The 14979-nt window shown below is 44.3% G+C and overlaps 2 protein-coding genes and 1 long non-coding RNA gene across 5 annotated transcripts in view; 2 read left to right on the plus strand and 1 right to left on the minus strand.

Moving 5' to 3' along the window:
- The window catches only part of PFN4 (profilin family member 4), a 4667-nt gene extending 3172 nt beyond the window's left edge, over positions 1 to 1495 (plus strand). Inside the window, exon 4 of the mRNA XM_081069461.1 lies at positions 1189 to 1495. Within this exon, the coding sequence (XP_080925587.1) occupies positions 1189 to 1217 (29 nt within the window). The 3' untranslated portion in view covers positions 1218 to 1495. The remainder of the gene's footprint in view (positions 1 to 1188) is intronic.
- A 4645-nt stretch (positions 1496 to 6140) lies between these two features.
- Positions 6141 to 14413, plus strand: TP53I3 (tumor protein p53 inducible protein 3). 3 transcript variants are annotated; one of them, XM_081069463.1, is made up of 6 exons: positions 8591 to 8796; positions 9108 to 9250; positions 10356 to 10623; positions 11822 to 12034; positions 12808 to 13004; positions 13740 to 14413. In XM_081069463.1, exons 2-6 carry the CDS (start codon positions 9113 to 9115, stop codon positions 13920 to 13922), a joined length of 999 nt encoding a protein of 332 aa, XP_080925589.1. In that variant the 5' UTR covers positions 8591 to 8796; positions 9108 to 9112; the 3' UTR covers positions 13923 to 14413. The 3 variants fall into 3 exon arrangements, with proteins under 3 accessions (XP_080925588.1, XP_080925590.1, XP_080925589.1); XM_081069462.1 differs by having other exon boundaries at positions 6141 to 9250; XM_081069464.1 differs by lacking the exon at positions 12808 to 13004 and having other exon boundaries at positions 7376 to 9250; positions 13740 to 13997.
- On the minus strand, positions 10233 to 14964 carry LOC308506247. The gene is made up of 4 exons (XR_013994672.1): positions 14919 to 14964; positions 13637 to 13841; positions 10780 to 12990; positions 10233 to 10453 (listed from the first exon to the last, which is right to left on the minus strand). It is a non-coding gene; the product is annotated as an uncharacterized lncRNA (long non-coding RNA).
- Positions 14965 to 14979: the final 15 nt, after the last annotated feature.

Consider the following 14979-nt stretch of genomic DNA (forward strand, 5'->3'; position numbering starts at 1 on the left):
CGAACCGGCAGCCTTCGGAGTTAAGAGCATGGAGCTCCAACCGCCTGAGCCACCGGGCCGGCCCCTGTGTTTAGGTTTTTAACCTAAATTTAAGTTTCTAACAATTTTTTTTGGAGTCGCTTGACATTCTTTGAAATAGTAGAAGCGTCTACTTCTACTAGTAAGGGAATAGCAATTCCTTCATTCTTTCAACAAATACTCAGTGATGATGTACCATGTCCATGCACTGTCCTAATAAACTAGGAAGTCAAAGCTCTTCAAGATACAGGCTCTGCCTGCCAGGCCTCTACACATGCTGTCCTACCTTCCTGAATATTTTCTCTTTCTGTTCCTGCCCCTTCACATGCAGTTGGCAAATTCCTAATAACCACTGAAGACCCAGATCTTGGGCATCTCTCCACTGTGCTGTGTATTTTATGCATACCTTTATTATTACCACCATCATAGTTCTTTCTTTACCTAGACTGTGAGCCCCTAGAATGCAAGAATTGTGTTGTAATCGTTCTCCTATCTGCAGTGTCTAAGATGGGTATCTACTGTCAAGTAGGCAATTAATATTCGCACATGTTTGATGAACAAATAAATGAATGACTTCTGCTTCATGGAAGGCTCTGGAGAGCTGAATCTTAAAGGATTGAGAAATTGGGTACCATCACAGAAAATATGTATTCTTGCTTACAGCCATCAGACTCTAAAGAATGTGTACTGGTTAGAAGGAGACAGCTGACATCATGCCACTAAGATCCATTGCTCTCGGAAAGGATGGGCTATCTTGGAAGTGGTTGGATGCTCATGAGGGATGGATGAGGCTGAGACACATGTAACTCAAGAGCAAGTTACATGTCTCATTACTTCTATTTCCTCCACTTGTTTTCTTTGCATTATGTTTTTCTCTATCAAAAAATTATACATGATAATTAGAGAAAATTGGGGAAAGAGAGAGTTACGACTATTTAAAACTTTTATTATGAAAACTCTAGGAACATAATTGATGTTTTTATGTCTCTATCAGGGACGGGTCCTACCACTCCCATCATCCTTGTGACTCCAACACCTAGGACAGTGCCTAGCACAGAGCAGCCACTCCCCATTGTTTATGGAATAACTAGATAATGAATATGCTGAATGAGTCATATTGTGGTGATAATTTGCTGCTCATGAATAGTAACCAGGTTCTGCTTCTTTCAGGAGAATATCTAAGAAGAAAAGGAAATTAAGTCATCAGAAAGACAACTTTTATATTTTAGAAGAAAACTGTAGATCCTAAATAAAAAGTAATGGTTAATTTTGTTGAAAAAACACTAGACAGAAGATACTGAAAAGGAAGAATGACTTAAGGGAACAATTTTTCTACTTTCAAGAGATCCTCTTCTTTAATTGGAATTATTTGATCAACTTTACTTGGTTTTTTTTCTAAGTGGTTGTCACTGGCATGAGTGTAAGAGCACTGATAGTTTCACGGGGTATATCTGTTGGGAGCAATTATACTATTTTTTCTACTTGTGTATGTTTTATATACTACCTTATTTATTCTTAATTATGGTAAAGTATACATAACATAAAATTTACTGCCTTAACCACTTATAAGTATCCATCCAGTTCAGTGGTATTAAGTACACTCACGTTGTTGTGCAAACATCACCACCATCCATCTCCAGAACTCTTTTCATGTTGCAAAACTGAACCTCTGTGCCCATCAAACAATAATTCTCCATTCTCTCCTCCATCCACCCTCTTGTAACCACCATTCCACTTTCCGCCTTTATGAATTTGACTACTCTAGGTACCTCATATAAATGGAATCACACAATATTTGTCCTTTTGTGACTTGTTATTCACTTAGTATGTCTTCATACTTCAGGTGTATCCACATTGTACTACATGTCAACATTTTCTTTTTAAGGCTGAAAAATATTCCATTGTACGTATGTACCACATTTTGTTTATTTATTCATCTGTCAATTGACACTTGGATTGCCAATCCACAATAGCCAATCCACCTGTTGGCTATTGTGAATGTGCTGCCATGAACATGGGTATATCTATTGAAGCATCTGTTCAAGTCCCTGCTTCCAATTATTTGGGGTATATACTCAGAAATGGAATTGCCGGATCATATGGTAATTCTTTTTTTGAGAACCTGCCATACTGTTTTCCATAACAGCTGCACCATTTACATTCCCACCAGTAGTGCAGAACGGTTCCAATTTCTCCACATTCTTGTCAACAGTTGTTATTTTCTGGTTTTTGATCATTGCCATCCTAATGGGTATGAAGTGGTATCTCACTGAGGTTTTGACTTGCATTTCTCTACTGACTAATGATGTGGAGCATCTTGTCATGTGCTGATTGACCATGTGAGTATCTTCTCTGGAGAAATGTCTGTTCAACTCCTTTGCCAATTTTTTAATCGGATTCTTGGGGTATTGTTTTTGTTGTTGTTGTTGAGTTATAGGAGTTTTTTACATATTCTGGATATTAAACCTTTATCAGATATATCAGTTGAAAATATTTTCTCCCATTCTGTGGGTTGTTTTTGCTCTGTTGATAGTGTCTTTTAATGCACAGTTTTAATTTTAAGCCCAGTTTACCTTTTCTTGTGTTGTTGCCTGTGCTTTTGGTGTCATATCCAAGAAATCATTGCCAAATCCAATGTTATGAAACCTTTCCCATTTTCTTCTAAGAGTTTTATAATTTTAGCTCTTATATTTAGTTCATTGATCCATTTCGAGTTGATTTTTGCACATTTGAGTAAGGTAAGGGTTCAACTTCATGTCACTTAGTTTTACAAAAATGTTTTTTAAGTGATTAAAAAGTGCTCTCTACCCATACTGCCCCGTCCCCACAACTCATCATTTTATCCCATCACCTAGCCGAACGTTTATCAAACAGTAGGCATTCAGTTACTATCTGTGAATAAAATGGGTGGATATGTAAAGTCAGAAGGAAGGAAGAAGAGGAACAGATTGGAAGTGGTGCAAGCATTCTAGCCCATGCCAACTGGGTAGGTCCCTGAGTGGCTCTGTCCTGAGAACAGCCCCTTACCCAGGCAGTGCTCAGACCTGCAGAGGCCTACTCCATTCTCAGTAGCCTGAACATCACAGAATCTCTTCAGATTTGAGAATCATTCTTGGGATCCTAAAGGTAAATCATTCTTGGGTCATAGAAAGGGCTGGTTTCCCACATCTTTGCCTACACAAAGGAGGGGGGAATTAGAGCAGGAATGCAGCTGCCCCCACTTCTCTTTTTTCTCTTTTTTAAAATGCTTCCCTCCTTGGCCTCTGTCAATGGCTCAGACTTTGCAATATCCCATTTAAATGTGTGAGCATTTGGTCAACAAAGCTCAATTGAACCCTTACGTGATAGGCACAGGCGACATTGAGATGACTAGCATACTCTAGGAATCCAGTCTGGTGGGGAAAAGGCAGATAGTGCAGTATTACCAGTGTCCTAAGAGAGGTATAATGGTAGAATAGAGGAGATGGAGCCTTTTTGTATCAGTTATCTATTGCTGCGTAACCAACCACCCCAAATATTAGTGGCTTCAAACAATAATCATTTATTTACAACCAAGTCTTCCACTATGAGTACATTTTTACCCATTTATCCTTGAATTTCTAACTTAGCTGCTTTGTTGTTTTATGCATTCCGGCTCATAATTATTACATTTTCATAGATTCTATCTTTTTAAAGTCATCTGGCAATCTCTGAGTTTTAATAGAATTTATGTGTTTAAATTTATTGTAATAACTGATATGTTTGATTTTATTCTTCCATTATTAAACATTTTTGTTTCCTCTTTTTCCTTTCATTACCTTTGCTGGCTTTATTAAGTCATCATCATTTTCATTTTTTTCCCCTGTTAATTTGGAAGTTCTCTTGTTCAAAGTCAGGTATATTTCTACTAAATATTACCTATTTCTCCGTAAGAGGGTATTCCCTCCTCTCTTGGATATATTCCCCACCAAGGCACTCACCAATAAAATCAGAACTTAAACTCCTAATTTTTCAGAGACAGTTTGTTTATCTAGTGCTCCATTATTATTTAGAATTTCCTTCAAAGTAATTTCTTATATTTTAAAAGTTCTTATTTCGCACTTACATTACACATTCCCCATCTATGCTTATCCATTCATATTTTTATCCAATTATTTTTAGTTCTATATTTTCCAGCTTGTTGTTTACAACTGTTTCCTCTCCATCTGTTCTAGGACATTTGTTATTTGGTTAGAGCCTTTCCTCAAGTGTTGACAGATGGGTATCTGGGCGATGTGTCTTGGAATTCTTGCACATCTGCAAATATGTTTTTTCTGTCCTGACAAGTGCAAAAACTTATCTACCTTAGTTGGTTGTATGATAATTGGGTTTCAGTCCTCTCCTTCTAGTCAAGAGGCTAGTCTGCTCTCTTCTAACTTCCAGATCGTAGACAGAAACTTGATGCCAATTTGATTTTTTAACCTTTTGTAGGTAACGTTCTTTCCACCTGAAAATTTGTTAGAACTAGGAATTTTACAAAACATAGATATGTGCTTTTTTATCATCAACCCATCTTTTAACACAGTGAACTATTTCAATTTGTAGAATCTGACACAGTTTGGGAAAATTTTTATTCTATTTGAGTCTTCTTTATTTATTCCTCTTCCTCCTTCTACAACTCCTATTCTCATAGCAGGGTCTCCTGAATTTATTCTCCAAGTCTCTTACCCTTTTATGGATTTCCATCTCTTTAGGCTTTTGCTCTGTTGACTATTTCTTTTTTTCTTATTATTAGTTTCAGGTACACAAGACAAAGTAATACTTAGACGTTTATCATTTGTATCCCTCACACTGTGTGAACCCCCCTCCCCCCATCCACTATCCCTCTGACATCACACACAGCAATTACATTTCCACTCTCTATTCCTAATGCTGTACTCTGCTTCTTGTAAGTGTGTGTGTGTATATACATATATATATATATATATATATATATATATACTTGTAGTTGACATTCATTATTGTTCAGCTTCAGCTTCAGGTGTACAGTGCAGTGATCAGGCATCTACATCGTCCCTGAGGTGGTCTCCCTAATAAGACAAGTGTCCATCGGATACCCTACAAAATCTTTACAACGTTATTGATTACATTCCCCAAATTAATTTTCGTAACCCCATAGCAATCTTGTGGTTACTGACTGTGCTTTCTAATCCTCTCACCTTCCTCCTTATCCCCACCCTGCCTCCCATCTAGCAACCCTCAGTTTTTCCTCTATGTCTCTGAGACTTTCTGATTAGTTTGTTCACTTATGCTTTTCTTTAGATTCCACATATAAATGAGATCATATGGTATTTGTCTTTCTCTGTCTGACTTATTTCACTTAACATAATGTTCCCTAGGTCCATTCACATTGTTGCAAATGGTAAGATTTAATTCTTCTTTATGGCTGCGTAATACTCCATTGTGTAAATGTACCACAGTTTCTTAATCCAGTTGTCTACCGATGGGCATTTCTGTTGTTTCCATGTCTTGGCTATTGTGTATAGTGCTGCAAGAAACATAGGGGTGCATACATTTTTTTGAATTAGAGTTTTGGATTTCTCCGGATAGATACCTAGGAGTGGAATTGCTGGATCATAAGCTAGTTCCATTCTCAGATTTTTGAGATACCTCCATACTGCTTTCCATAGTGGCTGCACCAACCCGCAATCCCACCAACAGTGCAGAAATGTTCCGTTTTCTCAACATCCTCACCAGCACTTGTTGTTTGTTGATTTATTGATGACAGCCATTTTGACTGGGGTGAGATGGTATCTCATTGTGGTTTTTATTTGCATTTCTCTGATGGTTAGTGAGATTGAGCATTTTTTCATGTGTCTGTTTGCCATCTGTATGGCCTTTTTAGAAAAATGTCTCTTCATGTCTTCTGCCCATTTTTTAATTGGGTTGTTTGTTTTTTTGGAGTTGTGTGAGTTTTTTTTTTATAAATTTGTGATATTAACCCTTTATCGGATATATCATTGGCAAATATCTTTTCCCATTCAGTAGGATCCCTTTTCGTTTTATTGATGGTTTCCTTTGCTGTGAAAAAATTTTTTAGTTTGATGTAATCCCACATGCTGACAGATATTTCTTGACCACAATCTTCTAAGCCACTAATTCAGGTCTCAACAATGACCATCTGCTTCAAAGCATCTACTGAATTGCTTAATTGGGAAATGCTTTTTTTAAAAAAATTCTAGAAATATTTTTGGAATACTCCTGAATCTTCTCAGCTGCTTTTATTTTATTCAAGTTTTCATCTGTTTCCTGCAGTTGTTCTATTTTGCTGGGCATATCTTCCATTCATTCTGACAGATCTTGACTCGGGCTACTAACCCACATTAGATAAGTTATTTTCTGATTGTCGTAATACCCTAAATTACTACAGCAGGCCCACAGGTGGTAAACGGGGAAGTGGTCTCTACCTTGGTAGGCTGGGGGGTGTATAGGTAGCAAGATGACTCCCTACTCCATACTTCCCCATTTCCAGGACCAGGGAGCGCTCAGCCTATCCATTAAGCTCCATCTGAGCCCCTTGTGGACTAGAGACCTGGCCTACTCCCATGAGATATTCACCTTCCTATAAATCTCAGCAAGTCAAGCTTTTCCCCGGGATCCACTGTTTTCCATTTCTTGTCCAGAAGCTCTGATATTGTTCTTCAGATGCTTACCCAGGCCAAAGGGGGAAGGGTAGGTGAGAAGACACCCTCTGGAGAATCCTCAGAGGAGATGCATAACAGACCCTGAAGGATGAGTAGGTTTTCTCTGGGGGGTGGGGGGGTGGAGAGTGACCTTCAGTGCCAGGTTACTGAGGTTGGATCTTATTCTTTAATTACCAGAGAGCCAGCCTCAGAGGTTTCCTGTCTTCCCTGCGTCATGGTCCCTCTGAAACACTAGAGTCTACCCACAGAAGTAGCAAGAAATCCCCACCACACAGGTTCTAGAAAAGGCCTCCCACTGACTTTCTCTGAATACACTAGCTTCTTAGCCTTTCCTTGCAATTATGGTTTTGTTATAGATGGCAAGAGGACAGACATTTTTGTAAAACAGAAAGAAAGCCTTATTAAAATAGATGATTTGGGTAACCTTGAAAGAAGTAAGCTCAGCAGAGGGATGTAAATTAAGAGAGAAAAGGGGGGCTGCAATTAATAGGAGAGACTGTTACACAAGGTGGCCTGCTATTGTAAAAAGAGCCCTGAACCAGGATCCAGGAAATTTAAGTTTGATTCCTGGCTCTGACACTCACTCGATATATGCCCCTTGAAAATCAAATTAATGTCTCTATTATCTCGACTCCTTTTGGGTACAGTATTGTGATGATCAAATAAGACAATGCATGTGAAGAGGTAGTAAATTATACAGCACTACAAAAGTACTGTGGAGCATATATGTGTGTATTCTTCTAATCCAGTGGTTCTTAACCAAGGGCAATTCCCCTCTCCCACCCCTCCCCCAGGGAAATCTGGCAATGTCTGGAGATATTCTGTATTGTCACGACTGGACAAGGGCACGATCGGTATCTAGTGGATGGAGTCCAGGGATGCTGTTAAATATCCCACAATGCACAGGGCAGTCTTTCACAAGAAAGAATTATCTAGTCCAAAATGCAAATAGTGCCAAGGTTGAGAAACCCTACAGTAGCTTATTCAGGCAGCTTTCAACCAGTCGAAATTGCCTCATTAGGCAGCATCTTCCAGGAGCCGCTTTCTCCTCCCCAGGAAAGTCAGGAGGAAGAGCAGAAGTGATAAGGCTCACAGGACTGCTTTTCCCTTCCCCTTTCCCCCCTGCTGCTCCTCTCTTTTGTCTCAGCAGCACCATTCTTGCCCATCCTACTGGAGATGCCGCCCACAGGAAGGGCAGGACGCCAGACTTACAGCAGAAATGGGCTCAAAGCTTGGCTTGACGGAGAATAGCACGGAGTTCAGGTCTGGTTCTCTACAGAGAGGGACGTTTTCTCGTACAGTGAGAGCTGGAACAGCTTTCTCAGAGGACTAGTTTCCAGGCATTCAAAGAAAAAGGAAATCTGATTTGCTGTCACTAGCTTTGCATTTTAAAGGGGGAAGGAGGTGTTTCCTTTCCAGCTTGGGCTGGACAGAATGGCTCCCGCAAAGAAGGGTGGCGGGCGAGAAGGGTGGTTCTGCCATCGATGAGGTAGTGCCCAGAGAATATACCATAAACAGTCACAAGCGCATCCATGGAATGGGTTTCAAGAAGTGTGCCACTCCCGCACTGAGAGATCCAGAAATTTGCTGTGATGGAGATGGAACTCCAGGTGTGCACATCGACACCAGACTCAGCAAAGCTGTCTGTGCCAAAGGAATAAGGAATGTCCCACACCGGACCGGGTGCTGTTAGCCAGAAAACGTAATGAGGATGAAGACTCACCAAACAAGCTCTCTCATATGTAATCTAGTTGATTACATATGTACCTGTCGCCACTTTCAGAAATCTGCAGTTAATGTGGATGGGAACTAAATGCTGATTGTCGAATAAAGCTATAAAACTGAAGAAAAGAAAAAAAAGCTGTAAGGAGGAAAAGAGGGCGAGGTTGGTTCCGGTCAGCCCCACCCCTGGCGCTGCCCAGATTGCAGCCAGCCAGGTTTGTCAAGGCGCGTTGGTTCTAGTCGGCGCCGCCGTTTGCGCTGCCCAGATTCCGGCCGACAGGTAGGTCAAGGCCCAGGCAGTACCAGGGCTCCGGGGTTGTGCTCCAAGTGCCCGCAGGGAAAGCAGGACCACGCGACACCGCCTGGAGCAGCCGAGGGGCCAGGCCCTAAATTGGTGAGTAACACCGGCTCCAGTGACTCGGGCCGGGTGGGAGAATCCAATTCAGGAGTAGAATATGCCTCCTACTCAGCCTTTTCCTGCTGCGCTGCATCCAGCCGGGTCCGGCCATCCCTACTTCCCCGGGTCCCAATCTGTATCCTCTGCGCGGGGTCCGTTTGGAGGCGGCGTGGACGTCCGAAAGCGGGAGCGGGGGCCAGCCCTCGTGGCGACCGACAGAGGGAGGCCACTGGCCGGCAGAGGGCGCTGCGCCGTAGGCCTGAGCGCCGTGTCCTCGAAGACCCTTTCTCTCTGCCCTGTGTCCTCAGGTAACATGCTAGCTGTGCACTTTGACAAGCCGGGAGGACCAGAAAACCTCTACTTGAAGGAGGTGGCCAAGCCAAGCCCAGGAGAGGGGGAAGTCCTCCTGAAGGTGGCGGCCAGCGCCCTGAACCGGGCCGACATACTCCAGGTACCGAGGGGTCAGGCCGGGGCTGGGTGGGGCTGGGCGAGATTTCAGGGCCTTCAATAAACATTCATCACACAGATGAAGGAATGACCTCGGGTACTGCCTGTAACACTCATCATACAGTGTGTGCAGAGGGTGTGCTGGGGGTTCTGAGAGGCAGAACCATTTAGTGTACACAAAATACTTGGGCGCTGTGTTTGCAGAGTCCACACGGAGTTAATCCAGTCTGCTCAGGCTTTCAGATAAGAAGGGGATTACCATTTGTTGAAGGCGGTGTGTTAGGCTGTGCTTGATCTCATTTACCCTGCAGGCCACCCTGTTCATCATTTGTAGTCTACAGGTAAAGAAACTGAGGGTCAGAGAGGTTAAGCAATACATCCAAGACCACAACACTAATAATGCAGGAGGGGGTCGGGTGGGGAGAAGACTGTGATTCACACTGAGGTCTCTGTGGCTCCAAAGGCTGCACTTCCCACTCTGAGGGTCCCAGGGTGAGCCGGGAGCAGTACTGTAAGAATTTTCTTCTGCTATTTGAAGAGCTAACCTGGACCAGCTGCATTGGTTGGGGTAATTGAGAAATGTGCACCAGAATCACCTGGAGCACTTTTTCAAAATAAACATGACCACGATCCAGGCAAGTGTGTACTTTGAAAAAGCCCCTCAAATGGTGCACATTTCGGGTTCAGTCCCTCTGGTCTAAAGCCCTGGTCAGAGGCTACTGAGGATTGCAATGAGTAAATACAGAGCCTGGCACTTGATACAGGAAAATTATCATTAAGGAGTCCACGGTTTCGTTCCTAATCCTGCTAATTTACTTTGCAAGCTTAGACAAGGCATTTTCCTGTCCAGGCCTGTTTCTCCATTTGTAAAACAAGGGGTTTAGATGAGGGAAATAGCTAAGGGCCTTACTAGTTATGACATCCACTGATGGATTATATGACATACCATGTCTTATTTGCATGAAACAAATTACTCTTTTCCTGACTTAAGAAAAACTGATTTTATTTTGAATTTTCTGTCAGAAAAAAAGAACTATTGGAAGAGGTCCAGGGATGATGACACAGATTTCTGATCATACTTACCAATTCGTGTATTCCTCTCTCTGCAGAGACAAGGCCAGTATGCGCCACCGCCAGGAGCCAGCAGCATTTTGGGACTTGAGGCATCTGGACACGTGGCAGAGCTAGGACCTGGCTGCCAGGGGCACTGGAAGATTGGGGACCCAGCCATGGCTCTGCTGCCCAGTGGGGGTCAGGCTCAATATGTCACTGTCCCTGAAGGGCTCCTCATGCCCATCCCAGCAGGACTGACCCTGACCCAGGCAGCAGCCATCCCAGAGACCTGGCTTACAGCCTTCCAGCTGTTACACCTCATAGGTGAGGAGGCCCGCCCACATGCTCACTCCATGCAACGTGGCTCAATTCTTTCCTGACTCAGCCATCTCAAAACCCAGTAGTTCTCCAGGGCACTGAGCCACACCCAACCCCAGCACCTCACCCTACTGTACCACCAGTAGTAGAAGGTTCTCATACCATATTAGCAAAAGCTTGATGTTGAGGCTGAAAATCATGGTCATCAGATAGAAGGCCTGTGCACATCTTCATACTGCAGGCCCACCAGTGGTCCCAGCTTCTCAAAGTCATGCTGAGCTTTTCTCTGGGAGCCCTAGTGCAACAAAAGGGGCCATTCAACCAACTCTTAACTCCTCCCCAATCCCACTGAGCCGCCCAAAAGATGATGTGAGGGAGCCTAAGAAGACTTGGTCCTTGCCTTTAGGGAGTTCGGTGTCACTGGGAAGACAGACATGCACAAGAATTAGACAACCATAGAGTTTGAAAGGATGGCTCTGTATAATAGAAGCTCGTGATGGGAAAAGTTGGTGTGGGCAAAGGTGGTCAGAGAAGGCTTTCTGGAAGAGAACATGAAGGGTGGGTGGAGTTGTGATGGACAGAAGGCAAGCCAGAGTGGCCTAAGAAAGAGTGTCTTTTTCTTTCTTAGTGAAAAAGGTGAGACTGGCTGCTCTGCTCAGAAGCGAAGGATGACAGTTGTCATTTGTGAGAAATGACCCTGGGACTAGATTGTGATGGCCTGGGACTGCAGGCTGTCTGGACTTGATGCAAAAGCCAATCGAGAGCCACGTTACACTTTGAGGAGAAAGTGACACAAGGAAAGTTCCATTTTAGGAGTAGGAGCCTGCTGGCTATGTATGGTGCCTGAATTAGTAAGACCAGCTGAAGGCCGGTTTCAGACTGAAAAAGAGAGTAGCTTATGGTGGTGACAATGGGAATGGTGACTATTCTTACTCAGGAATAGGTCAGAGTTGTATGTTTATTTCATACGTAAAACAGAGATTACAAGTGTGGCTGCTAATGACTGTTTCAAAAAGTTGTTTCCCACTTTGACCAGAGGCAGTAAGACAAAAAAAACAAAAACTGTCAATATGTTCTCTTAAGAGAGCAAGAGAGTTGGCATTTGGTGGTCCCCAGGCCAGGTGATTATGGTAGAATATGCCTACATGAAAAATGTGTAGCAATTGCAAAGTAAAGTGAATGGTTCCTGTATTTTCTGTCACAGGAAACGTTCGGGCTGGAGACTCTGTGCTAATCCATGCAGGATTAAGTGGGGTGGGCACAGCTGCCGTCCAACTCGCCCGGATGGCTGGAGCTATTCCTCTGGTCACAGTTGGATCCCAGGACAAGCTTCAAATGGCAGAAAAACTTGGAGCAGCTGGTGGATTCAATTACAAAGAAGAGGATTTTTCTGAAGCAACACTGAAATTCACCAAAGGTAAATAACAGCTTATATAGCTCAGCAAGAATTTCAGAGATTATTAATTAAAATCCTCACCAGCTTCTAGATTGCCAGTGCTCTAGATTTGTCTTGCCTCTGCTAAATGTGCAACAGCTGCTCTGGCCAAATTCTAGTACTCAGGCAGGTAGTATTTAGGACTAAGATGGCTTTCATGAGTATTCTTATAAGTGGTATGATTCATACATGTCTTAGAAACTGGATAATCACACAGAGTTGGTCCAGGACCTCTTATTCCCAACTAGCCAGTCCACAGTGCATAAATAGGAGACATGAGGTAGAGACCAATATGGAGCGGGTCATAGTAGGGTTGGGATGTTAGCCTCCTAAATGGATGAGCCTCTGTATACCAAAGCCTAATCTGAATATTGTTGGCTCACTCCTTTCCATTTTTCCACGAGTGGAAAAGGAGAGATGAAACCAAAGCTAGCAAAACTACAATTCAAACAACCCAGTGCAGACACTTCATAACCTTGCAGCCTGGGATGGACCTCCCGTTTTGTTCTCACTCACGCCCAGATACCAGTGGGTTCTCAGATAAACTATGTTACACATGTATGATAGAATTCAGCTACCTAAACTCCATTTACAACAATATTTCTATGAGCAATGTTTCTAGTTCCAATCTATAGATATATCACTTGCAGCTGTATTTATTTATACCCATATACCCACACATATACCATGGGATCTTATTTTGCATCAAGCTTTCTATGTCTGACTAGCATCACCATTTGTGTTTTATGTGGAAGGCACTGGAGTCAACCTTATCATAGATTGCATAGGAGGATCCTACTGGGAGAAAAATGTCAACTGCCTGGCTCTTGATGGTCGCTGGGTTCTCTATGGTCTGATGGGAGGAGCTGACGTCAATGGGCCTCTGTTTTCAAAGCTTCTTTTTAAACGAGGAAGTCTGATCACCAGTCTGCTAAGATCTAGGGACAAAAAGGTGAGTGATGAGGGAAAACTATTACCCAGAGAAATGTGATTCATTCCATAACGCCAAAGAAGGGAAGATCTGGCATATTTTAAGGTAGGAAGTCTATGTAGAAACCTGACCCCCTTCTCCCCCATGGATAGTTAACCCAATTTCACAGAAGTAATTAAAATTGGTCAATAGAAGCTTCAACATCTTGGAAAAGGGGTAGCTAACATTTCATATGAGACCTTGGAAGTCTTTCTAATACAATGAACAAAGCATTGACCATATTAGGAAGCACTTCTAATAGTCACAAGACTTTTTTTTTTTGAAAGGCAGAACTCTTCTCAATATGTTAAGAAAGCCTGTTAGCATTCAATCTGAAATCTTGTGTGGTTTTCTAGCAGGCGCCAGCTTTGGGACTGTTTCCCAACATAGGGTTTCACACCTGCTAGGGGATAGCAGAGCTTAAGCAACCCTTTTGAACTAAGCCTGTGTAAGACCTGTCTGTGGCTGTCTCCTGCTTAAAGCCTTTATTTAAAAATAGTCCTTCGGCTGTGACACTAATATTTTACTCCAGGCTTCAGTCTTTATCTGGTACAGAACAGAGGTTACGTATTTGGGGCCATGCACAGAATGCTGGTAGTGAAGGGGTTAGGTACCCGAGTGCTTTTTCTGATGTGTCCATGGGTCAGAGAGAGCACAAAGGCCGGGCAGGATGGGGAGTGCCGAGGTAAGGCTGATGGTCTTCTTTTCCTTTCTTAGTACAAGGAAATGCTGGTGAAGGCTTTCACGGAACAAATTCTGCCCCACTTCTCCACAGAAGGGCCGCAACGTCTACTGCCGGTTCTAGACAGAGTCTACCCCCTGATGGAAATCCAAGAGGCGCATAAGTACATGGAGAGTAACCAGCACATGGGAAAAATCGTCCTGGAATTGCCCCAATGAAGGTGGAAGAGGCAGTGAAACCAAGGGTCCTTATGGCTGTGATCAGTTCTAAGTTCTAGCTCTAGAAACCATCTCCCTCTCTCCACGTGCACCCTCAGAGGGCACCCCCACCCCCACCCCCACCACCGTGACCCCGAGGCAGAGGGCTGTGGCCCAGACCTCTAGCAGGCGAAGGATAACATCTTGACCTAAGTTCTGTTTCAGTTCCTAAGCCCTTGGCGACTTTCCCATGAGTGGGCAGAGGGGCTCCGCAACGTATTTCAGAACCGTCTTCAGATCCGAAGAAACTATTCCTTCCCCTTACGTCACCTCCAACCAATCAGATCCCAACACCACCCCGGTCCCCTAAGCAACCCAGGGGTGTCGCGGTCTGGGCCCGTGTGAGGTGTGACCGACGGGCCATTGGGAAGCCAGGTCTTCAGAGCACTGGCCCACCTGTGCCACCGGGTCTGGTGCCACTTCCTTAAAGAAACCTCTCCTTTCTTTGCTGCAAACGCTTGTTGGTGTCCTCTTTGGCTGTGATGCGCGCGGGCAAAACGAACCCCTGAGCAGCGACAGCAGCTCAGGAAGCGCTCGCCTCGGGCCTTCCCGGGCAACTTTATGTAAAATTCACTGCAGGCAGGCAAGGCACCGACGCTACTGCAGGCCCGTCGGTAACCCACCGGTCCTCCCAGCCCTCGTCAAACGATCCCCGTAAAGCCTAAGAAAACAGTGGAGTCGAAGGGCGGCGGCTCACTGGGGGCGGCCCCAGCGGCCCACTGAGGCCACGGGTGGGGATGCGTTGGGAGGCGGGACCGGCGTCGCGGCGGGGGCCGGGTCAGCGGATACTCGAACTTCGGAGGCTGCGCCAGGGTTCCGGGTACGGAGCCAACCCTGTGGGCTCCGCTTCCCGCACTGCCACAGGCCCAGGCCCACTCACACGTGCCCAGCACCTGCCCCGCGCGCACCCCGCACACCGGGGACCCATACCAGGCCCCGCCCCCTTCCGGAACTCACCCGAGAGCCGCCCCTCTTCGCGGCGCTCTCCTCGGCCCCGCCCCCCGCCCGCCAACTTCCT

The sequence above is a fragment of the Rhinolophus hipposideros genome (assembly GCF_964194185.1).
Source record: "Rhinolophus hipposideros genome assembly, chromosome: 12".
NCBI classification, from domain to species: domain Eukaryota; kingdom Metazoa; phylum Chordata; class Mammalia; order Chiroptera; family Rhinolophidae; genus Rhinolophus; species Rhinolophus hipposideros.

Bases quoted from the DNA above. Each gene is read 5' to 3' on its own strand.
- TP53I3 (XM_081069462.1), top strand. From the start codon at position 8,858: ATGCCTCCTACTCAGCCTTTTCCTGCTGCGCTGCATCCAGCCGGGTCC. The intron at 9,251-10,355 runs GTACCGAGGGGT...CTCTCTCTGCAG, and splicing joins ACCGGGCCGACATACTCCAG to AGACAAGGCCAGTATGCGCC. The intron at 13,005-13,739 runs GTGAGTGATGAG...TTCCTTTCTTAG, and splicing joins TAAGATCTAGGGACAAAAAG to TACAAGGAAATGCTGGTGAA.